The 26,018-nt window shown below is 37.3% G+C and overlaps 1 protein-coding gene across 2 annotated transcripts in view; it reads left to right on the top strand.

The window, feature by feature from the left end:
- The window catches only part of LOC131068698 (glutathione gamma-glutamylcysteinyltransferase 1), a 136,319-nt gene that overhangs the window by 59,011 nt on the left and 51,290 nt on the right, over window positions 1-26,018 (top strand). For both annotated transcript variants that reach the window (XM_058003950.2, XM_058003948.2), the window contains one exon: window positions 17,356-17,594. In XM_058003950.2, coding sequence (XP_057859933.1) covers window positions 17,382-17,594 — 213 coding nt within the window. In that variant the 5' untranslated portion in view covers window positions 17,356-17,381. The remainder of the gene's footprint in view (window positions 1-17,355; window positions 17,595-26,018) is intronic.

Raw genomic sequence — 26,018 nt, 5'->3', positions numbered from 1 at the left:
TGGATGAATTGTTATTGGCCTAAAAAACAAAAAAAAAATTACTCGGATATTACACTCTCTATATAGAGCTCTGGCTCTTCATTTGTAAAGGTTAATAGTTAGTTCATAGAGGTTAGAATAGCTGATGATTAATAGCAAATAGAATAGCAATTAGAGTAGATTAGGAGGAGAAGGCAAGAAATTGTTGCCTAAATTGTAAATGAACTCCATTTTCATTGAAGTTAAGGTGAAATGTGTTCTTTCTTGCAATATGCATGGTTTCTTGTTGAAGCTTCAATTTTAGATAGTAGATAATTAGATTGAATGGAGAAAAATTGTTGAATGCACTTGCGTGGAATCCGCCTAGTCCAAACCAATAGCCTCTTGCTGATTGTAAGTGCGCCCTGCGTGGTCAACTGGCATAGAATGAGCTTAATCTCAAGTCGTTACGCGTCTATTATTCATGCATTAACTTGACTGATGATTAGTGTTTGACAGTAACTATTTGAACATCTTCAGAACTACCCTAGAAGATCGCACTGAGCTGGTGTTGAATTGTTTAGTTTGATGGTAAGACCTAGCCCAGTAGGACTCCACCTAGTCGTTCATCCATCTTCTTGCATTCTAGGTCTTAGATTAAATTCTCCAAACCCTGTATCTTTTGCCATTTCTTTATCTTCCAGCTAGCAGATAGGATTCAATTTCCAACAAATTAAACGCTCAAGCAGTCAAATGTAAGTCCCCTTGTGATTCCAGTTTAATCACATCATACCACAAGAGCTTATCCACACATAGAGACCCTACATACCAGAACCTTGGAGTTATTTCGATTGATTCTTAGGCAAATCTTCAGCATACGAATAACTTTGTTCAAGAGAGGATAAGATACCTTGGTATTTTATTCTGTGTTTGCATGTGCATAAAAGACACATCAACACATCTCCACCCCACTTCTCATTGATTTAATAAGCAGGGCTTTAGCTAACTTAGCCGATAACATATTTCCATAAATGCTTAAAACACAATGAAAAACATATTTCCATAAATGCTTAAAACACAATGAAATTATATATGTAGATATACATTCACATATGAGTTATATTTCATACTTACATATTTTATACATACATCACTTCATAATAATTTGAATGTATGTATACATATATGCATATATGTATAAGTATGTATGTATGCTACATATTCTCATATATGGATAGACATTTATATATATAAATAAACATATAATTAATATGGCTATCCAATAGATAATCAATAACAACTCAATGATATATTATTAAAATTATTAAGCTTAAGAAAAACAACACACACAACTCACAAAGACAATAAAAGGATAAAACTGACCGTCTATTGATGGACAAGGGGAGGCTAGCACATAAAAGGCCAAGGTGACGACCAACTTCTAACAACTTATCCTAAGACTCAGGGCTCGATGGCGAGTTTGGTCTCTTTCGAAGTCTGCAAACCTCTCCTTGATGATACTCTCCCTCCCTCATGAGAGCGTTGCTTATTTTGCATCCACTTGGTTACATGAAAATGGTAGACTAAACTTATCTTCTCATTAATCATTTGTATATAAAGAAAAATAGACATTGCCAAAATAATCATTCATGTCTAACTACCAAATTTATTCTTAAGATTACTCATCCACATATGGAAGTAATAAAATATCAATGTTTGGCCATACACACAATTGCATCATTAAAAATGAAACCATTGTTGAAAGAGGGATTTAACATAAAGGACTTGACAATTGCCACGAGAAGACAACCGCCTATCAACCAATTCTTTTCTTTTTTTGGTAATTTAATAGCTGGTAGGGTTATCACCCATTGTATTGATCTCAAAATGTGTTTTTACATAGTCAAATTTAACCAGTCTGTACTGTAACCGAAATCAAAAGAGAAGATGGTGCACACCTAGACCTATCTACTCATATACATCAAAATGTGCCCCCAAAACCCAAAATTGGTGGCTTCATACACCAAACAGACCCTAATAGCTAACAAAACATACATCAAAGCATTATATCCGACCTTCTAACCTATCATCCTTTATCTGACCATTGTCATTCCTATTGGTTCAGTGTGGAGCCATGACTTATATAGACAAAATATTAACATAACTGAAAAACTAAAATGTTTTGCCTTTTTGCCCACGGGGTGGCCAAGACTACAGTTCAGGTTTGTAGCACCATCGTCATCCTTCACAACATCCTCCACAATTGGTCCCTCTTTGTAGCCTGTGGCACCAACTTCTTCTTCATCCTCTATCCCATCCTTCTCCATCCTTTGTAGCCTTTTAATTTCTAGGGCCTTTGCCACTATTGGGTATTTCGGGCCGCAAGCATCATGGGTAGAGCTCCTTGCAATTCTTCTATGTCCCATCCATTGTCATTAATCCACTCTTCTCTTGCGCAAAGGTTCCCAAACCCAAGTTGCCGACTCAACTTTGTCCTCTGCACCCTCTTCTTCCAACAATCCTTCCTCTTGCATATACTCCTTCACCCGAGGGTTCCTCTATCCTAGTCAAATGTTGTAGAAATGCAATGCTCTGCTCAATGTCATTCCACCTTCCCTTAAACATTTCCACTTCCAGGGTTCGCATGATAGAAAATTTCCTAACTTCTCCCTCTCGACTCCTTGACATGTAATAGCATTGCGGCAGAGGAACAAGTAGATTTTATCGACATTGTCCAAAGCCACATCAATCTCCCCCAAGAATGAGTGCTTGAATAACATTTGGCAAATCTCTTTAGCTCTGGCCTTCGACACCCCCACACACAACAACATAGCCAGAAACATTGCCGTTATATTTGTGTTTACCCTATATTGGTGGTACACCATGAGAAATTCTCGTCCTAGCACAACCTTGTTAGCATGAGTGACTAGAGGATGACCCACTGCAAGTACGACCGCCATTCACTTGTCTGTGACTTCACCAAAAAATGACATTTGCCTTTTCGTGGATTCAAGTAGAAGTTGCATGTCCATCACAACCTTCGTTATCAATAGCGTCATGGCATAACAGAATAAGTCACACCATGCAACCAAAGCCTATATCTACTCACCCACCATTTGTCCTCATCATTGCTATCAAGGCACTTCTAATTAACTATGATGCTATTAGACATTACTAAATCCATCTCCTAGATATTTCTTAATTCTAATTAATGGTTCACACACTTCTGCGTACAGCTCATGGAGTTTGGTATTGCCACTTGCCTCCATATCAAATCCTGCCAACGCATAAGGGCATGCATCAGCCGCCCATTATGCGTCAAACTCTTTCCCCCTTCTTTATCTGTTGCCAAGTGTCCTCACACCTTCGCTCCCACGAATACATTCCTTTCTCATGTTTTTTGATGATGGTATCCATACCTCGTTTCGTTGATGTGAGCCGTACCCTTTCTGCGAACCATCCACTTGGGGACATCTGTCCCTCTGCCACCTCCAGTCCCTCCTTAGATTGACTCGTGCTTCGAGCCCTATATTGGCTCTACATGATTATTCCTCAAGGAGGGTGTAGATCCACTTCTATCATTGATTATTCCCCTTAGGTTTGCGGATCCCCTTCTAGGGTGTCGATTCCACCATTTGCATTGGCTGCCAACTTGGCAAGTTTGTTTGCCTCAGCATTGCCCTCTCTGTAAATATGTGATCTTTTGAATTCTCCTAGTTTTGCAATTGCCTCCTGTTGTGACCATTTCACACATCGCCCCATTAGAATGGGGACCCCCTCTTTTTGCCTTAGGTTTTGCTTTCTCTTTGCTTGTTTTTCTCTCTGCTTTCTAGGTTTTTTAGTGAGTGAATGGTTTGCCTGGGCTGGCTAGATTAGGGCTAATCTTTGAAGCTCGTTTTTAGGGTTTCTTTCAAGTTGAGTCTAGCCTTGCTTTTTAGAGTTGTTAGTCGTCTGCCTGAAACCTCAAGATTGCTATAATGAAGCATGCCTTTCAGGGGAGTCAAGTTGGTTTGATCAAGGAACAGGGTGAATAGGCCTCAGGTCAAGTCAGGACTAGATTTGAGGGTTTTCTTGTCAGAGTCCTGTTTGTTTCCTTGTCTAAGTTAGTTGAGCAGAGCCAGTGAAGAAAAGGAGTTGGTTAGATCAAGTTTGATGGAAGATGAAGCGAATCAAGGTAACATCTAGCCTGGAAAGGGAAATTTTGCTCCTGACCCTTCCAAAGGGTCTAGAGCGAAATTTTGAAAAGCTCTCATTTTTGCCTAGTGAAAAGCAGGATCTTGATGGAGATACATGAGGAAAGTCTATGTTTGCCTTTTAAGGAAAATTGGAGTTCAAAATGTCTAGAATCAAGCCTAAAATAGGATTTTCGCTCCTGACCCTTCCAAAGGGTCTAGGGCGAAAATCATTGTAAACCTCTTTTTTATTCTCATTTTTGACTGAATGATGCTTTCTAGGGCATGTTTGAGGGTAGATTGATATGTTCTTGCCTGGAGAGGGACTTGATTGATTTTTGAAGAGCAAGATGATACCTGAAGGAGAATTTCGCTCCTGACCCTTCCAAAGGGTCCAGAGCGAATTTCATCCTAAACCCTATTTCTTGCTGTGGATAGATTTGCAATCTTGTTCCTAGCTTGGAAAATGACCTAACTTTGCCTTGTGAGGTGGTTTGAAACATGAAACATGAAATTGAGCAATCTGGCCTAGAATGGAGATTTCGCTCCTGACCCTCCCAAAGGGTCCAGAGCGAAAATCATCTTGAAGCTTATTTCTTCCTAACTTTGGCTAAATTTTGATGTGCAGGGTATCTTGGAGGGAGGATTAAACATTCTTGTCACCTTTGAAGATTTGGAAGCGTGCAAAATGAAGAATTTTGGACAAGAAGGGAAATTTCGCTCCTGACCCTTCCAGAGGGTCCAGAGCGAAATTTCAAAAAGCTCTTATTGTGCAGTGAAGAAGGTCAAGTTTTTGGCATGGATGAGAGAGTAGTGTCTTCTTCCTTTGAGAGGTGAATTCAACTTGAAATGATGGTGGAATAAGCCTAAATAGTGAATTTCGCTCTTGACCCTTCCAAAGGGTCCAGAGCGAAAATCTCTATAGGAGGCATTTTTGGCTTTGTTTGGTCAAATTGAGGTGTCCAAGACATGATGAAAGGAAGAATGAGCATATTGAAACCCTTGGGCATGTTTAAAAATTGTGAAAATGAAGGATTCTGGCCAGAAAAGTAAATTTTGCTCCTGACCCTTCCAAAGGGTCTAGAGTTAAATTCCTTGTAAACCTATTTTTTCAGCCTTTCTTGGACATGAAACCTTGTTCCTAAGACAATAAAGATGAAATCCCACATAGCAAAGAAGTTTCAAGGTAAAAAAAAATGAAGATTTTTGGTCAAGATTGAGAATTTCGCTCCTGACCCTTCCAAAGGGTCCAGAGCGAATTTTATCAAAACTCCTTTTGGCTATCAAGTGTTGCTAGGACAAGTATGGGATGAGGTAAAATCAAGAGGGAATTGCCCCTGGGAGTGACTTGAAGTGCTAAGAAATCATTGAAAAGTGAAGGAATTGAGCCAAATAGTGAATTTCGCTCCTGACCCTTCCAAAGGGTCCAGAGCGAAATTCCTAAAAACACCTATTTTCCTTGCAAGGTTAGGACAACTTTTTGGTTTTTATGGCTTGAATGGGTGTGAGGAGGTGTGTTTTTGCCTTTTGAAGATAATTGAGGTTGAAAAGATGAAGGAATTGAGCCTAAGAGAGATTTTCGCTCCTGAGCCTTCCAAAGGGTCCAGAGCGAAAATCCTAAAAACTATCCTTTCTTTCAAATTTTGGGCAAAACTAAGCTTAGACAAGGGTGTGAGAAGGTATTTGGATTGCCTTAGAGTGGAATTGGGTTGCTAAAAATGCAAGTTTTGAAGACAAATGAAAATTTCGCTCCTGACCCTTCCAAAGGGTCCAGAGCGAAATTTCTAGATCCTCCTTCTTCCTTACAAATTTAGACAAGATTTTGGTTTTCATGACTTGGAGAGGAGTGAGGCAAGATGTTTTATGCCTTGGAAGTGATTTGAAGATGAAAGGATTGGAAAATTGCCCTAAAACCTAATTTTCGCTCTTGACCCTTCCAAAGGGTCCAGAGCGAAAATCCTAAAACCAATATGTTCCTTTCAAGTTTGTGCTAAGACAAGACTAGACCAAGGTAGAAATTGCCCTTGAGACCACCTTTGAGTGGGTGTTTGTTTCAAAAAATGATGATTCTAGGTCAGAGAAGGATTTTTGCTCCTGACCCTTCCAAAGGGTCCAGGGCGAAAATTCCTAAATACCCCATTTTGCCTTGCAAGAACAAACCAAGCTTGGGTGGAGTGAATGAAGAAGACTATTGCCTAACCTTGTGAGGTGGATTGAAGTTAAAACGATGGAGGAGTAAGCCCAAGCAAGGAAAATTGCTCCTAACCCTTCCAAAGGGTCCAGGGCGAAAAACATCAAATACACCTTTTCCTCCAAAATTTAAGTAAAGCTAGGCTTGGACTACAGTGATAGAATCCATTTAGAATGCCTTGGAAAGATTTGGATTTTCAACAAATGAGAATTTTGAGCTTAGGAGAGAATTTCGCTCCTGACCCTTCCAAAGGGTCCAGAGCGAAATTCCCAAAAGAACAATATTTCCTTCAAAATTTGATAAGCCAACTCAGTGATTGAGATGAATAGACCCTGGAGATTGCCTTGGAGGAGGTTAATGATCAAACTAAGGTGAATTTTGACCTAAAAATTAAAAATCGCTCCTGACCCTTCCAAAGGGTCCAAGGTGAAAATCACATTTTCATCTAATTCGCTCATGAGAAATGCTAAAATTTGGAATGCAAGACTTTGTCAGGTCAAACATGAGCTCGCCTTCTGGAAGACACTGGAGTCAAGAAAACAAGGTATTCAGGACCTAATTGAAAAAATCGCTCCTGACCCTTCCAAAGGGTCCAGGGCGAAATTATCAAAAGGCCTATTATTCAATTTTGTTAAGAGTGAGTCGAGGACAAATTGCAAGATTGTGAAGACAAAGACATGGAAACTTGCAAATATAGGTTGTGAAAATTTCAATTTATGAAATGAACAAGCCTTGAAGTGGTTTAGACCTTCATCATCTTGGATATTTCAATGCCCAAGGGAGAAAGGAAACTTCATTAAGCCTCAATCAAACCTCAATATTCCTCAATCTTCACTAAATTTGCCAAAATTAAGACATTTGGGGAAGCTAGATCAAATTCGCATGAATTAAGGCCTTTACCCTTTAATTAATTAATTTTTAAGCTTTAATATAAATACAAAATCCACCTTGGAAGCCTTGAAATTAATTTTAAAATTTAAAAAATGAAGGGGAGTGCTCAAAATCCATTTCTTTGCTTTTATAAGCAAGTCAGCCTCCTTCTAAAGGGGATTTTATTTGTTTTATTGCTAAAAACCTAGGTCGGCCTCATGGTTAATTAGGGTGAGCGCCCTATATAAGAGAGGAGTGTTGTAGCATTTTCAAATCATTCATTCATTATTCTTCTCATGCAAATTTCAAGAGCAGATTGGAGGAGCGAATTATACCAGATTGGAGGCTAATTTCCAGCATTTGCTAAGTGGTTGGAGGCTAGTGGAAGGCGAAGTTCTTTTGAAGGTCAATTGAGGCATAATTCATCCAAAGGGAGACCAAAATCCAATCCTTATCCAGCTAAATCTGATCTTCTTTCTTCATTTTTCCAAGGTTGATAGTTAAGCATTCAAAGAAAAGGTATGAAGAATCAATTTTTTTGAAGTTCTTATTCAAGACTTATTTTGATTTCATAGCAATCTTTTAAAATTCAAGTCTTGTAAAATCTGATTTCAAGCTCATAATTAATTTGAAAGTTTATAATTCTTGGATTTATCATGTCATTTTCAAATTAATGTCTAAATTATTCCCTTGAAAGGTCTTAGATCCTATGCTTTAAGATATTATGCTCAAAGACTAACTTTAATCTTTTGTGTAGGCATCAAATGACGACCCCCAAAGCTGGAGGATCAACTACTTGGCAGACTTTCATCAAACAAGATCAAGCCAGGACAAGGACGATCTCCTCCCAGTTTAGTTTCATTAAGGACGACCTTCTCCATCTATCTTCCAGTCCAGCATTTGAAGAAAAGCATCACCAAATTGAGCATCAACCAAGTGTTAGACAAGGTGGCATCCCAGTTATCACTCCTCCAGTCGGGTTGGTCAACCTCAGCATGTTCAGATTCAATGTACCTGACTCATTAAAGATGGCACAAACTTCGATGTACCTACCTCGGCTATCCATTGGTCGAATATTCTAGAGAAGACATGTGTCCAAATAATGCAATTATTTCATTGGTCAGAATTAAGTTTGTTGTAACAAACCCTAATTAGGGTTTCATTGTAAAATCTTGGCCGCCATTGATCTTGAATTGATCCAAGCCGTTCATTGTATTTGAGGATGCTATATATGCCCTCACTCATTTCATTTTTTAAGAGTTAGAAAAAGAGTTTAGAAGTTTAGAAAGTTAGAAAGTTGGAGAGAAATTAGTCATTGTTTGTAGCAAGATTGAGTAGTGAAGAAAGAATTTTGAACAATTGTTGTCCATTTGGCTATGAGATCAATAAAATATTGAAGTTATGGTGTTTTATTGCAATACTTGTGGCTATCTTCATGATTGTTTATCTTCTTGAATCACTCTCAGTTGAAATAGCATTTAAATTTTAAGTTTGAAGGACGAATTGTTGTGCTTGATCTTTGATAAGATTCACATTCCAAACCACTAGCTTCTTACTGATTGTGAGGACGCCTTGTGTGGTCAACTGGAAACATTAAGATTGATTAAGAATTCAATCATTATTGGAAGTATTGATATGTATCTCTATGATAGTATCTATATCCTTGATGATTTGAAAGCTATTGAATCCCCTTAGAAGATCGCATCAATTCCAGTAGAGTTGTAATTTCTTGGCGATACTGAAATTGGTAGAATCTTATTAAGTCTAGCCTTCATTGAGTCATTCTTAGGATCAGTTTAAGTCTCTATTCCCCGAAACCCTTATCTTTTGACATTTTTTGAAAATCTGTTAGTGTTAGGAAAATCCTGTTCCTTCATTTGGAAAGAGAGTAACACGAACAAGCTTTCTCTGAAAGTACGTAAGGCCCCTTGAAGAAACAACATATACAACGACCACTGGTGCTTATCCACAAGTAAAGATCCTACAAAGCAGAACTTTGAAGTGATCTCGATTGATCCTTTTTGCGACATCTTCAGCATTCAGAGACTTTATTCAAGAGAGGATAAGATACCTCTGGGTATTTTATTCTGTGTTTGGTCGTGTACAAAATACACATCAACACCTCCTTGATTGGCCGAAGCCAATGAGCCAACTTCCTATTGGGCGTGTAGATTTGTCTAATGGCGTTAACAGTTATTAATGAATCCCCTTCAAGGTGTATTTGCCTAGCATCCAGTTCCATCCCCATTTGCAGCCGTATCAATGCTGCCCTAAATTCTGCAATTTTGTTTGTTGCCTCTCCAATATGTATTGACTTCTTTGCAAGTATTTTTTTGGTATGATCTCGAGCCACACATCCAATCCCACTTGGTCCTGGATTTCCTTTGGAAGCTCCATCAAAATTGACCTTTATCCATCCATTGTTTGGGGCAATCCACTGCACCCACTTTGTCGGATTGTTGGGAAGAGTAGCCTTCCGAATCCCATTAACGAGGGCCTATCAATCAACTCTTATAACTACCTAAAAGCCAACAATCAATTAATGCATAGTTGAATATAATCCGATGTTTCATGGAGTTTCTTGATGGGGTAATGGGTTTCGGGGACTGGGGGACCAAGGGCCTAAATTTGGGGACGGTGAGGGGATGAGGGGGGGAACGGCGGTGGAGCGGTGCTGATATAAAAAAGGAGGTGAATTGAAATCTTCAAGGCAAAATCTGTAATATAACATCTTTGTGAGTGGCCCATGAAAGGCCAACTAGTTTCACAATGTTAAAGGTTGCAATTAGCATGTAATAGCATGTGCCATATAGCAAGCAACTTGATGGTATCCCCGATAGAGGTGTCGAAAGTGGTGGTGTTGTGTGGGGACATTTCCCCGAAGTCCCCAAGTCTCCAAAATAAGGGCGGCTGATGCGTGCCCTTAGGGGGGACGCGAGTTCTTTTGGAGATTTGCATCCCCGTGGAACACAAAAATTTATAATCCTATCAACAAAACATAATAAGGACATGCATATTGACTGCATGTGATGGTTACTGTATGAGCATTAGTATTGCCAAGTCACACGATTTAGAATAGGTATTATGTGAAGGTGCCGCACCATTCTTAAAAATGAATTGTGTTGGCTACTATACCTTGTCTTTGGGGTTGTATATTTGCTTATTGTTGAAATTCTGGTCATAAGTTAGAAGCTGGTTTTGAAATATATTAACATTGATGATAATTTTTGCTGGAAAATAATAGTTGATGGATTTCAGTACCATATATCAATTTGTATGTGATATCAAATTTTGTCCTGACAAACAATTGATTATTGTTGATGTTCCAAGGTGCTAATTTGTAGTTCATATTTATTCTAGTTTGCATAAATTGGTAATTAAAAAATTTGCATACTTTATGAAAACTTTAGAAAGGGACATTACTCTGATATTGAAGTCAAGATTGAAAATAAGTTAAAGCAGATTAAAGAGAAAATTAGAAGATCACGAGCCCTTGATTTAGATGTATGCTCAAGATGAGAAAAAGAAATGGAAATAAAATAATTTTCAATTTATTTTCAAGGATGAGGATATAATTTCTTTCGAAGAAATTCTTTTTATTATTTTTGACACTCCAAGAGCCTATAGCTAGAAAATTATAAATGTGTCATTCACAAATATAATGCAATTAGGGATGAGGCAATATTACGAAATTGTCATTTAAGTTCAAACTCAAATTATATTGTTTGTGTAAAGAATGTGAAGTTGAAGCTTTCTTATGTTGTCAATATTTTGTTCAAGTCTAATCCCAAGTGTTGTAATTGTTCAACAAAAAACCTAGCTAATAAGAAGATTTGTGTGAAATCAATGTTTGAATCCATGAAGCAACTTTGAATGTTTTGTGATTATTAATTGTCTTCATCCTTTCTTCTTCTTGGTGTTGCTATGTAATGTCCCCTTTTGCTCCTAATCAGTTGTTCTTCTTGTTAGCCTATTCCTAGGTTCTCATAGGCTATTATGAGTTGGTTAGGGGTTTCAATGTTCTATGGAGATCTCGAGCTTGCAGTTTTAGTGAGTTTCTTCTATTTTTGGCATATGCTATTTTCAGTAAGTGCTATTTGGGCACTTTGTTTTAGTCTTAGTTCCCTCTTCACTTTTGTGTGAAGTGTTTTCAATTTCAGTGCCTTGGCGACGTTTCTAAGGTGATGAGAATAATATTTTATAGTTTTCACTTAAGTGACCAAAAAGTGACTTTTAATTTAGAAGTTACTTGGAGAGACTTTTGGGGTAAAATATTATATTTCAAATTTATGTTGCCCTAACTTTTCCTTCCAACTGTACAAATTAGAGTTTGGGCTCTCATTTTTCATTTTGCTTGTGCACACATAACAAGATGCTGTTGGGATGAGCCTAGAGAGTTCTCCTTTGGATTGTTGAGAATGAAAACCCTTTTCAATTAGCCTGGTTTAGGTGGTGCAAGATCCATCCTAGCTGGTTGTTGTTTTTAGTTTGAGTTTTCAGTGTTTTTGCTTGAAGTTTGGTGACAAGGTTTGATGAAACTGAATATTTATGAAGTGCTTGATTGGGGTTTCATGCTTTGGTGTGATTTATGTTTTTTTCTGAGTGTTGTTCAAGCTTCAAGAGTTTTTGGAGACATTTTCCAGTGCTGGCTGTACCATTCCAGCTACCCCAAGATTCACATTTTTGCTCATATATCTGAAAATAAGACATATATTATTGAGAGTATTGTCTCAAAGGTTTTCTTATGGCTAGGTGATGAGGATGCATATATAATATGTGAGTTTTAGTCTGACATTTATTTTTGTAGCTGAAGTCGCCCCTTGTAGGCAGTCGCCAACTTGGGCATTGGCATGTGGGAATTTGTGAGTTTTCTTGTGTTTGAAGGCTGAATATCATCCTTTGGAGGCATCTAACGGTTCCTAAGAGATCTGGATCACTTTGGAGGTTAAAAGAAGTGATTGGAATTTCTTATGTGAATTGTCCTTGTGGTTTCCCTGCACTCAGTTGCTGGAGCAGACTTCTGAGTTCATTTTCTGAGTATAAAAAGGCTTGGTTATGTTGAATGTGTATTGTGGTATGACTGAAATATTATGGCAGACCTATAGTATTCTTTGTATGAGCATTTGATAGTGATTTTGAAGCCATTTCAGACCTATAGCAGGAAGAAGACTCATTATTTTTTAAGGTACTCATGTTTAGTTAATTTGCCAAGTTCATATTAGATTATAATATGCAAGTTTAATGTCAACACAACATGATTTTGTGAGCAGCAGTGTGTATGGTACTTCAGTTTAAGATGATGTCAATGTTACTTTCCATAGACATGCATTGCTATGAATGAACGAAACAAATCAGATCAGATATTTGCAAAAAAACGTTTACATTGTGTTCACAAGCATCATGTGTCAAAAACAATTCAACAAATAAAAAAAAATAAAAAAATCAGGGTTACATATTACATGTTATTTCCCCATGTTATGTTTTCTTCAAGATCAAATCAATTCTTGATACTTCTCCAAGGATCTTTGTTTTGAACCTTGGATGGTATTCTTGTTTTTGTTTAATCTAATCATGAATGTAGAAAATTCTATGGTGAGAGAGTAGCAGTTCTTCAAAGTCTCATGCTTTAACCTCTAAGATCAAAGTAGATAGGTCAAATTTTCATATCCTTTTAATAAAATCCTAACGAATAGATTGTACATTGCTCATATTAGTAGGGTTGTTTTTGTTTTAGATTTTAGAGTAAATTAAATTAGGGAGCTTCCTTGATTGCTTATGCATTGTTTTTTTGTGTCGTCACGAAGTTGATGTGTTAAAATGTAATATACATGCCTAATTTTGAAAATAATATGCAATGCACTATCTGATCACCCAGTTCCCGAGGTGGGCAGGATGAGAGTATATGGTGTTCAAGATTATCAATTGAACTTAAATGCAATAACTTGTAGGAAATGCACGAGACGACAAGCTAACCAATACCACTTATTCAGTGGAGTGCTTATGCAATACTAAAATAAAGCTCATAACCACTTGTTCAGCAGGGTGTGATTACAAATTCACTCATTTAGTGGGCAAATAAAGGCACTTCCACTTAAGCATTGGGGAAGCAAAAGGGCACGTCCACTTATTTAGTAGCAAAGTGAAATACATATGTAACCACTTGTTCAATGGGGTGAGTAACAACCAAATCATCCATTTATTCAGTGGGAATCAATACAAAGCTACCACTTATTCAGTGGGTTGAGAGACAACCAAATCATCCACTTATTCAGTGGGGTGAGTACAATCATCAATGAGAAATGATCAAACACTCTAGTAAATCAAACACACTAGCGGTACTACCATCCAATGTTTACAATAACTCATCAAATATAATAAACTTCTGCAATACTTCACAAAACATAGATAATCAATGTAAACATAAAACCAACTAGTAGAGTACCTCAAATAAGTGATAACAAGATAGCTTGCAGGTCCAACTTAACCAATTCGTCCCAAACACACCTCAAACACACATAGGGTGATACAACTCCTCAAAATAGTTCCAACTCACCAAATCTCATTTGAAGAAGGATATATAAATCTATAAATTGATTTCAGACATGCGTAGGTCTGGTATGGTGTTGTTACAACAAGTACAGCACCTCCAAATGACATCAAAACCCATCACAAACCCAAAAGTTTACCTGTATGATGCTTGATATTTGTTTACAGACCCTAGATGCCTCCATCCAGGGTGATAAATGCTTCAAAGACTAAGCGCTTCAGCCTAGGATTCCCATGCTAATCTCTAGGCACCTCTAGTGTATGGTAGGACCTAATAAATGATCAAGTTTGCAAACCTTAAACTGTACAACCTTCATTTTTATTATCATTATGATCTCAAAATGATAGAGAAATGAGTTTCATTACCAGCAATGAAGAGTTTCCTAGATGGTACGGCTAGGAGAGGGGGTACAACTTCTCTGGAATGATTGGTATGACCATCAAAGAAATCCTTTAGTTTTCGCTTCAAAAAACTCTAACAAATGTTCACAAACAATATCAAAATTTGCAACTTCAAAAGACACCAAAACCATCCATAATTGCAATCCAAAACTAAAGATTCAATCTGTAGGTCAATGGTGATTCTTGGATGAAATCAAACTATCTAAGGGGGTTTCTGTCTCCTAAACTAACAATCTCAAGAGGGTTTTTCATCCTCAGAAAATTTTGGAAGAACTCAACTTCTCTCCACAACAAAAGGAAATATGTTTTTCTAGTCTAACCTTGCAAATGAGCTCACAGCCTCCTTTTATAACTTTCTTGGAGGGAAATAACCAATTTTGAAATATGATAATGATTTATATTGTGTAAAAGAATCTTTCCCTTAGGTGTCCAACCTTGGAGCTCACTTTCAACAAATTTTTACTGATTTATTACACTAAGTTGTCTTTTTAATAATTGAAGATTAGACAACTTAAGTGAATAGTTAAATTAATTTACCCAAGTTGCAGAAAGCACCAGAACATCATAGAAATAGAATTTTGACCATACCAACATGATACTGAATATTTAGGATGATGATCAGAAGCAACTGGGTGAATTACTAAAAATAGTATGCTCCTCCAAGAAGTTTGGAGAGCTCAACAAAGGTTGGAAATCAATTGTGATATTTTCATGAGGATGCACACCAACAACTGAGCTCATTGCCATGAATAACAACCTTGCTAAATTGAACTTGTGCTCTTTGAGAACTTTGGAGTTGTCACTTAGTCACCAATTAGTTTATGGGAAAACTTGAAAATAGGCTAGTAGTTCACCAACTGATTATGCTTGAGAAGGGGACATTACATAAAACACTAAGAAATATGTGGCAAAAAAGTAGCCTGTACTTTGAATAGTTCCAGCTGCTAAACAAGCCGAGAGGATTAATGTATTTTTTCTTTGTTTTGGCAGCTTTTGGAAAAGAATCCCATGAGATTCAACTAGGCCATGCCTTGGCTGCCCCTGTATACACTTTGCTCTAGCTTTTACTCCCATTTGGTTCAATGGTAAGACGCAAAATAGGAGAATCTGGTAGGTTAGTGCCCAACATTAGGGATTACAGCTCACAACTCAATTAGACTGACATGTAGCTTTGGTTTTAGTTATAATTGCTTTCGTTTACATTATTTGATTTGTCAATGCAAAAATGTCTGATAGTTTGCACTGATGAGTACATCTCATGGTTACCAGGAGAATGGATTTAAAAAAATGTCAATATAAGTTGTCTTGTTGAAGGTGTTTTTCTTAAAAATGTTGAGACCTTGGCTAGAAAATCCTGCAAGCTCTCGCCGACTACTTGCAGATTTTGTTAGTTGGGTGTGTATTCTCAAGTTTAACTCATGAGTCTTTGCAGATGAGTTGCAGAGGAAAAAATTGGCGTATTTAAGATGAGAACTCGTCAGGTTTCATGTGATTCTGAGGTAAAAAATCATGACGTGGGATTGAAATGTGCCAACATGGGTTAAAAGGTGTTGAGGCAAGTTAAAGCTCGGGTTAAAATGCATATTTCACAAGGATTTTTTCTATGAAAGTTTAAAACCCTGCATTTGCTCCTCCGATAAACCTTGGTTTTTGCTGAGACTTTGTTGAGTGTTTGCCAAGTCGAAAATTTTGGACTTACTGAGGAGAGATTTATTTTCTAACAAATGTACATATGGAAAGGTTTTAACAAAACTTAAAATTTCATATTGTTGACTCTAATTGTCACTTACGATCAGCAATAGAGACTTCAGAAGCAGAAATTGCAAGAAAATCACTGTTTCTTGCTGCTTAGCCATTTTTGTGGGTTTTCCATTCAGAAAATTGCTATTTCTGGTAAAGTTCACCCTCAGAGGTTTTTTTCTGTAGTTTTCCTCATTTTTTGCACTTTTAAACTGATTAAGTTGTCAAAAATTGACTTGGTTGTGCTTTATTGTGTGTTTTCAATTTTTTTGCCAAAATCTCAAATCCTTTTTGTTTTTTTCTGTTTTCTTGAGAACCCCAAACCAAACTCTAACTTTAGCCCAAATTTTTCCCCATTAAATATTTTTGATTTGTTGATTTTTTTAATAATCTTTTTATTTTCCAATCTGTTCCTGAGAACCTTTTGGCTGCTATGGTTGCTACAAATTACAGAAGTAGCATAAAGACTGTCCTGGAAGCTAGTGACACTCGTTTGTTTTTAAAAGGAGGAGATTTGGAGATGTACCAGGAGATGTCTTGTGGTGTCTTTGGGCATCTTTTAGTCTTTTTCCCATCTTAGATAATGCCCTTGTCTCAGAGATGTGCAGCATGGGCATAGGTGTGTGGGTGTATACAGTTCCTTTTATGGTACATGCTTGTAGCCATTATGTATGCCTTGGAAAGTAATCCAATTTTGTTGTCTAGGTCATTGATCCATGCTACAACTGTTGCAATGAAAGGATATCCAAATCCTCAAATGCTTTAATCACCAATTCAACTATAAAGTAATTGATGTAATCAGACTAAGAACAGGCAAGAAAGGTGTTGTGGGGCATGCAACAAGGATAAATGCTATTTTTATCCTCAAGTCTAAGTCCATGCTGCAACTGTTGCAATGAAAGGATATCCAAATTGTCAAATGCTTTTAACACTGATTCAACTATAAAGTAATTAACGTAATCAAACTAAGAAGAGGCAAGAAAGAAAATGTTGTGGGGCATGCAACAATCAGATATGCAAAGCAGTGAGACAGGCAGACTCTCCAGGTGATTAATGGCAGATCTTTACAACTATATGTATTAATGATTCTGGGTTTAATCTAGGATACTAAAGAATTATGTGTTTACATCAAATGACTCCATACCTTGATGTGAACGAACATTATGGAGTTAATATATTTTAAGAATTTTGAACACCCTAAAGTCACTTACACCTCTGTGTGACTGATTAACAGGGATTGCATTATTTTTTGCCAATTATTAGTACATGTTGATGAACTTTGAGAAACTTACATAAGTTGCCTTTTTGTTTTTACTTTAGGGAGGATTGCTTTAGCATTCCATTTATTGCCTTTGACCTACTTTGGTCATAGGTGGACATCAATATAATTTCTTTGTTTCTTTCTAATTGTCATTGAGTCAAATTCTTGCTTACTAGTCTTATGAGCTAATTGTCTTGGATGCTTTTGGTCTTCAGGTCCATGGCGCTGGTTTGATGAGTCAATGCTTGACTGCTGTGAACCTTTAGACAAAGTCAAAATTGATGGCATTTCATTTGGAAAAGTTGCATGTCTAGCTAACTGCTCTGGAGCTAATGTTGAAGCTTTTCGAACTAATCAAAGTTCTCTTAATGACTTCCGAAAACTTGTAGCAAAGTGTGCTTCATCTGACGATTGCCATCTAATTGCATCTTATCATAGAGGCACATTCAAGCAGGTTAGTTTTATGTGTCATTTATGGTATTTAAAAATTGTTGAGTAAGTTCTGTTGCTTTGTTGTGCTCTCTTCACTGTTATTATGTGAATACGTGGATGACTAGTGATTTGATGTTGGAGTTGGAAATCAAATTGAAAATGCCATTTTTTGTTGACTGCTGACAACAAAGTCTTTTATTCAACATTTATAAGTTATATAAGAAGTTTCAAGTTTACTACTCATCATTTAGCATTTAGTTTGATGCGAAGCATAAGACTAGAAAATATGACTGTTTTTGAGTGGCTACAAAACATGAATAGAGGCAAGATAATTCTAATAAAAAAAATGAAAGTATGGAATAAAATCTTTGAGGCTTTTCTTATCTATCCTACTTTCAACAAAATCTAAGAATTGAAGCAAAGTAGAAAATCAACACTATGTAAAATGCAGACTAAAAGTAAGGATCAGATTTTCTTAAGAAGGCGGTTTGGAATCATCCATTATAAAGTCTGTCACAATACTTGGAGAGTTTCATTACATGGATAATAGTGACTTCTTGTGATGCCTGTTCTTTAATTCACTGAATCTGGACTTTTGTAAGGGATGATCCTCCATCCGTCTTATAGTCTGCTTAATTGATGAGTTGACATAATCATTAATGGACATCCTAAGTTTTGGATTTCAGTATGATTATCAATATTTTTGTTACCTGGCCAGGAATCGCTACCCTAGTCTTTGTTATCATGCATTTGGCTTCAGTGCCAAATATGGCTTAAGCTGATACTATATTCTCTGCATTTCGAAAAGGATGTAGGAAGAGTGATATGGATCTCTCAGCCATAGGTCTTACCCTATCATATCCAATAAACTACCTTTGCCATTTATGGAGCAGTTGGTCTTGAAAGACTTACCGCAATCAAATATTTCTCATTCAAATCTGGTAATCCCCTTCTTAGATGTATGACAGCAGGAAGAGAAACTAAAAATAAAAACTATCTTAGCTAGTTTCCATCAATCTCAAATTGTGAATGACCCCTGTGTAGAGAGTGACAAACATGACTTTAAGGATAAAGCCAAGTAGTCAGTCAGTGACAGAGTGTTTAATAACTTCTTGGATTTCTGGAGGAAATTCAAGATACTTGTAAAATTTGTCCCTTATGATGTCTTGAACTTGTCCTTGATCTCTTCTATGTGGTGAAATCTCTCTCTTCATGAAGCAAGCTTGCATCCTCACTTTGCATATACTTCCTTAGCCTGAAGTATAATGTTGAAAGAGCGAAGCATATGTGTTGATTTCCTTTGATGCCACGCCCTGCACTTGCTTTGTAGTGTCTTTCCTCGGTGCCATGAATGCATTGATCATATTTCCTGCCATGCTAAAGTGACCTTCTTCTCTCTAAGTCGAGCTCTATAAGTGTTGAACTTTCATCATTCTCATGTTGTGTTTGCTCTGTCTCTCATGTTGCTAATATTGATGTTGAACTCCTGTCCTATTTGTCTTTGATTTGAACATGCTGACGTTGATGTGCGAGTCTTCATCTCCCTCGACTGATGGAGTTCCTTCTTCTATAACCTGAAAAACACACAAACCTTGATCAAGAACAATATCAATCTTAAAATCTGAAATGGATTTCTTTTGTTCAATTTCTGATTATCATCTCCAACATCTGATTTTATGTCTGATTTTGTCATACTTTCAGACTCAACTTTCATGTCAGATTTAATCATTCTCAGGTCTGATTTCTGAGCTTTGGTCTGATTCCTCTCTAAACATATGCAGGGTCAGGCTTTTTAGGGGTCATTGACAGTGTGTAGGAGCAGATCGGGCTTCTGATAGGGCAAAGAAAATGTATCATAGGCTGGTTGGAGATTTTGGGGGTCAAAGGAAAGGAAGTGAGCAACTGCTAGGTCGTGGATTTGCAGGGGCAAAGGAAGTGATGGACTGGGGATCTAAATAGGCAAAGGAAGTACTCCTGGGTAGGTTGGGGTTTGGACAGATCAAAGGAAATGAGTCAAAAGTAGTTCGTGGTTTTCAACGAGCAAAGGAAGTTAGAACCTTTTCACTCCCAGCTGATTTTGGGGGTTCCGAGCATGTGTTTCAAAAATCTCATTTTTTAAGTGTAATATCTCCTCTTATGAGTGGGCCCCTCTATCCTTGCTGGCACTATCACTCATGTTCTTTGCTTTTATTGTGGATAATGAGGATCACAAAAGTGATCGTGTTTTTTGGGAGGCATAAGAAGTGGTCGATCGGGGATTAGATAGGTCAAACGAAATGGTCGAAGGGAAGGTTGTGGATTTCACAAGGCAAAGGAAGTGGGGGAGGGAAATGAAGAAAGGTGCTGATGTGGTAAGGAAAGGTGCCATGTGAGGAAGGGGAGAAAAGGATGTAAGGAAGGGAAGTTAGGAGGTATAAGGGATGGAAGATGGAGGATGTAGGGAAGGGAAGCACATGCCGTGGGGGTAAGGAAGATGAAGGATGTGGGAGGTAATGAAGAGGAAGGTTAGAAGAATGTTGGGAGGTGAAGTGGAGAGGGAGGTATAAGGGCTAAAGGAAGTGGCTTAGGATATGTTGAGAGAGGGAGGTATGAGGGGATGGATGCTACGGTTAGGAGGTGGTAAAGGAAGAAAGATGAAGGCAAGTGAAGGAAATGGTAGGAGATGTTGGGGAGGGAAAGGTAGATGGAGGATAGAAAGGTAGGTGGGTAGAGGGTGGAAGGGTAGAAAGGGAAGTTAGGAAGATTGGGGTTCTAACTCCCCAAAGGAAATGATTCCAAACCTATCCAGCTTGCTGGCTCAATTCTAACATTCTGTAAAAACATCAATCAATCACCCACAATCGGCAACTCAATGATTGTCCATCTAGATCGGGTATCAAGAAACCAATGGAAATACACTCTAGGTTGGTTGTGGTTTTGACCCAGCAAAGGAAGTTCGCTGATTTGAGACCCCAAAGAAAATGTCTCAAGGCAGATCGTGGATCTTGGGGGTCAAAGAAAAAGACCCAACACTTAGCCAATTTTTGCTCATCCAACCTACTTCCTTTCACTTAAAGGTTACTACAACTAACCTAGAAAGTAAAAAGTGGGGGCCCCCATTCGCAATCGGGTATGTGTGAAAACGTCACAACACATCCCCAATTCTATTGTACGACATTTTTTGTACAACAGTGTCATCAAGACTGTTTCATTCTCCCGTATAGAATTCCTATACGATGGGAGTACGGCTTCAATTATTCGTACAGCCTTTTCACATTCACCTTGTTGGCCTATACGATGGGAGTACGGCTTCAATTATTCGTACAGCCTTTTCACATTCACCTTGTACGGTCTCCAACAATTCACACCGTACATGTTGCATTTTCAACGTATGAAATATTCCTTGTTACATCGTATAACAGTATTTCCTTTGGCATACCATACGGTTTGGCAAAATCTCTTCCCTTGTACAACTTTTGCTGCTACTGTATGATACTCACCCCGACACAACGTACGACATTTCAATATTCACATCGTAAAGTGGGTTTTACACTCGGCTTTTGGAGTCCGCCACATCAATAGCGTATGACATTGCCATTATGGCATCGTATGGAGGTCTAATTGTGACATGGTATGAAAGTATTCAATCTTTCACATTGTACGGATTGTCAGTCTTTCCCATCACATGGCTTGATAGGAACTTTCAGGAGCTCGTGCGACTTCCTTGGGTTACCGTACGCAATCATTGGCTAATGCTGAACTCCTTCACCACTCGACAACATTTTTTCTTAGTCGTACGACAAAGTGGTTTCTTCACAACATGTTGCATACGTTGGTTAAAGCTCTTCTCTAGCTTCATCAATATTGCTTTTGGCGTCTTAGGAAATCAGAAAAATGATGTGCGCCATGGAGTTTTGTGTGGTTCTAAAGGTCTTTTTTGGGCCTGGGGACCTGTTGGTGTACGTTTTATCATATACCGAACATTAGAATAAAATACCCAAGGATACTCTATCCTCTCTTGAAAAACCACCACTTATGCTAAGGTTGCAAGAAGACTATATGGCGATTCCAAGGTTTCTTTGGTCAGGTCTTGACATGTGGATAAGCTCAATGGGTGTTGTGATATGCTGGTAATACACAAAGGGACTTACGCTTGGCTCGTTCAATTCACAATGGAGGTTTATCGTTTGTGGGTTTTGGATTGTGGACTTCAAGAAAACTGAAAAGGAGATATGGTTTAGAAATTCTAATCTATTCCTAAGAATTCAGGAGACGGTAAAGACTAGGTGAAACTAATAGCAACACTTTGTTTCACCACACTTAGGACAACTACGCAAAGCATGTTCAATCTTCTAAGGTTGTGCTCAAGATTTTCACACTTACGAATAACACCAACAATTGAACAATGTTACTCAAAGTAGAAGTTAAGCATCCACATCAAAAGCTCAGGCTAACTTTACATATCGAATGAAAATCATCCATCCAACAAAAGTATGAGCAAAAAGTTTCACCAATCTAAACTATCAAATCCTTCATTCTTCTAACATACATGAAATAAAATCTAAACTATGATGAGGGATAAGAACCATGCCAACTCCAAAATAAAAGAGGTAATCACCATCAATTCGAACAATGCATTACTTATTACTTTGGCAATTGTATGCAACAATTGCTTATCTCAACATGTTTTGCAACATGCTCCCATGATTTACAAATGAGGGGTGAGTTCAATTTATAGGCTCCTCAATTACAATTAAATAGCCAGGATTGATTTCTAATCAACGACCGAGATTAAAACAACCTAACCCTAATTAGAGTTTCTCAAAATAGATCAAATATCCGTCGGATGAGAGACAAGTGGCACAAGATGCTATCTTTTAGGATTGCACCACCTTCTTCTGCTGAGAGGTAGTGTGTTCAATGAACCTGGACATGTTGACTTGAATTCCCCAATTTGTGTCGAAAAATTTGCCTGTATGGAAATTTGTCTAGAATACTCTTCTTGCTGCCAATTTATGTTGCACGTGGGAGCTTGTCTTTGATTCTTCAAAAGTGAAATCCTTCAAGAAATTTGGAATTTCTTTCCATACTTTCGCCGAGTCTAAAGACTTTTCTTTCTTGATGCCCGGAGACTCTTTCAGGTGCCTTGAATTTGGAGAAGAACTCGATTCATCTCCTCTTTATTTTCTTCTTTGTTCTTCTTCTTTCTTCCTGTTTCCTGTCCAACATTTAGTCAAAATTTGATTCTTTTGGTTGTGCGAAATTCCACACTTAGCCATTTTTCATGTATCAAACCTTTATCCACCCGTTCGTTTGATTGACCCTTGATTTCATGTGCTTGTCAAATTTATTTTCCTGTTCGATTGCTGGTCTGATTTCATGTGAATTTGTCAAAATTTGTCTTTCCTCATGGCATGCCAGCTTGATGGTCTTCTTGTCTAATGGATCAAATTTGAGGTACCTGATTCAACATCTTCACATATTTCATTTATGCCTTGGACAAAAATTCGTTTCTGAGTTTGATCAACCTGCTTGGACAATTTTCAGTCCTGTCTTATGTCCTGACTGTGAATGTGCCAATTTATTTTTCTCCTCTTAGGTTGTCTTAAACCAGGAACTTGAATGTGTCTGACATATTAAGGTTTGTGTCTTGGAACAAATTTGTGTCAGTCTTTATGTCTTGGCATGCTTCATGTCAATTGGCTTGTCCTCGGACTTGGAATATTCTTGGACAATCATCCTTCATTTTTTTATGGATCAGAAAAGTTCGGACAGTCACATGTCCTCTTGTCTTTGGCACATTTCGGAATTATAATCAGACAATTTGTCTTGCTCTTTGTCATGTCATCTTGGTAGGCTTCGGAAGTATGATCGGACAAATTGTCTTCCAATCTGTCAGGCCATCTTGTTCTTGGAAAGAAAAATTTCATGCTTTGGATTGTTTGGCATGCTCGAAGGCTTTCCTCTTGGCAGGGCGAAGTTCACATATCCTTGGACAATTTTTTATTTGCTCAAATTTTGTGCTTAGTTTTTTCTTTGGACAAAATCTTTGGACATGTCTTATTCCTCAACAAATTTTGGATGACTTTCTTCCTTGGATATGAAAGGGCAAACTTTCCACATCTTTGGACAGATTTTGGTTGATGCTTCACTTCAAACTTGGAAGGTTATCACATGTATATCGGATATAAACAATCTTCCTCTTCCAAGGAGGGTTTGGAAATGATTAAAACTTCCTTGCTGACCATGATAGCATCAGTTTGACAATGTGAATTTAGATTACTTTTTTTTGACAGGGCAGAATTTATTCTTCCTCGGGCAAGGCCACTTTCAATTTGCTGTCTTGGACGATCTTGGATGAATTTTATTTTTTGGCAGATTTGAAAGATTTTTGAGAAATCTATGTGCAGATTTGAATTCTTTTCCCAAGGTAGATTCAAGGATGATCAATGGTGAACTTAGAATTTTATCAGCAAACCTTGGTGATGGCGAACTTGAACCTTTGAATGTCCCTTTCAAACCCTTGGACCTGCTTTATTCTTCCTTTTGGAGATGTTCAAGGTAGAATTTTCTCTTTCAAACTGTTATCAATGGCGAATTTAAGGAGAATATCGAACTTATTTTATCCAAACCCTTGATTTTGCTTTATTTCTCATCCAAATTCTTCTGAAAATTTGATAATCTAGTTGGATTTTGGAGCTGCTTCCTTTGAAGAATTTGAATTTTTTTTCTTCAAACCCTTGAATTTATTTTACTTCTGCAAAGGTAATCTGATAATATGATCAGATTTTGGCATGAATCTAATAATCTTTATGCTTGAGAGCAGTTCACTTTGATTTCCAAACCTGTAGACATGGCAGATTTTGAAGTTGGATAATTTGATCATGCATTGAAGCTACTCAGCAAAGTTTTGATGCTTCCTTCTTTGCTATACAAACTTCTTCTTGGCAAACAAAGTATTAATGAATTGGCATCATGTCTTTATAGCTTCTTAGCAATTTCTAGAAGCTTTGTGTTTTATTCTATCTTTAGAAAATTGAAACCCTTTGCCTTCTTCTAGAAGGAAGCTTGGAAGATTCTCAAAAATTAGAAAGTTTTATTGTTTTATCCTCTCTAAGAAGTTGGAATTTATCCTTAGAAGCTTCCATCATGTTTTAGAAAGTTTTATTTGTTTTAAATCTTCTTCTAGAAATTCGAATTTGAAGAAGGCATGCCAGAATTTTTATTTTTTTAATTTTTTTTTCTGCTATTTTTTTTTAAATTTATTTTATTATATTATTATGTGACTTTAATTGCCAAGTCATCTTACTTTCCATTTTTAATTCTCTTGGAATGCCATATCATCTTTTATTGCGAAGTCATCTTTTATTGCCAACTAGGAAATTTATATTTTTTTTATTCTATGCCATCTTCAAGTGGGCCCTACATTCTTTCTCAAGCTTTGGCGAATTTTGCACATCTTCCTTATGCCATGTTTTTAAAGTGGGCATGGAAAGAATTTCTTGCTTGTGCCATGTTTTTAAAGTGGACTTGGAAAGAATTTCTAGCTTGGACATGAGGTGCACTTTAAAAATTGTCTTTGGTACATGAATAAGCTTAACCTTAGGCAAGAGTTAAGTAATCCTTGCCATGAGTTAGTTAACCCTCGGTAGGAGTTTAATATTTGTCGGACACTTTTTCTTGGACAATTTTTAAATTGATCCTGCTCAAATTTCTTCCACATTTTAACTAATCGTCTGCCATTCTACCCTTGAACCTTGTTGAACTTGTTTGCCATTTTTATTTCTTCAACCTGGACGAAATTTTCGATATGCCATTCCACTTGCCTTCTTTTGACTTGGTCAATAGTGTTCATGCCATGTTCATACCTTGCTGGTTCATCTGGACAAAAACCCTAATGTGGATTTCCATTTTGCTTTTTGCTCTTGGAGACCTCATTTTGAAATCTGAGAACATGGGTAGGAATAATTCGGCATGAGGATCAAAACACTAATCTTAGAAAAAAAGCAAAATTTTCGAACCCTTGCTTTTTACACTTAGAAGCAAAATTTTTCGAATCTGAAGACATGGGTAGGATTAGAAGAACCTAAAGAACAAAACCCTAATCTCAGAAAAAAGCAAAATTTTCAAAGCCTTGCTTTTTACACTTGAGGCGAGATTTTCAAATTCCGACAAAATGGGTAGTAATAAAATAGCTCAAAGAACAAAACCCAGATGTCTATTTTAAAAAAGCAAAAAAAAGCAAAAATTTCTAAAAATAGTAGGTTGTCAGAAATGGCTCAAAGCAATTGCGATTTTCGTCCTTCAGACCTTCTGAACTCTTTGGCAGCATTCAAATTCAATTTTGAGCATAAATTCTCAATCTGGCTTGGGATGAATTCTCAAAAACTCTAACTCATTGTAAAAAGACTGGTGATTAGCAGATGCGATGCCAAAACAGAACCCTAAAAAGCAAAAAAAAAGGGGG

The sequence above is a fragment of the Cryptomeria japonica genome, chromosome 6 (genome assembly GCF_030272615.1).
Source record: "Cryptomeria japonica chromosome 6, Sugi_1.0, whole genome shotgun sequence".
Lineage (NCBI taxonomy): Eukaryota > Viridiplantae > Streptophyta > Pinopsida > Cupressales > Cupressaceae > Cryptomeria > Cryptomeria japonica.
This window is presented reverse-complemented; position numbering and strand designations above follow the sequence as displayed.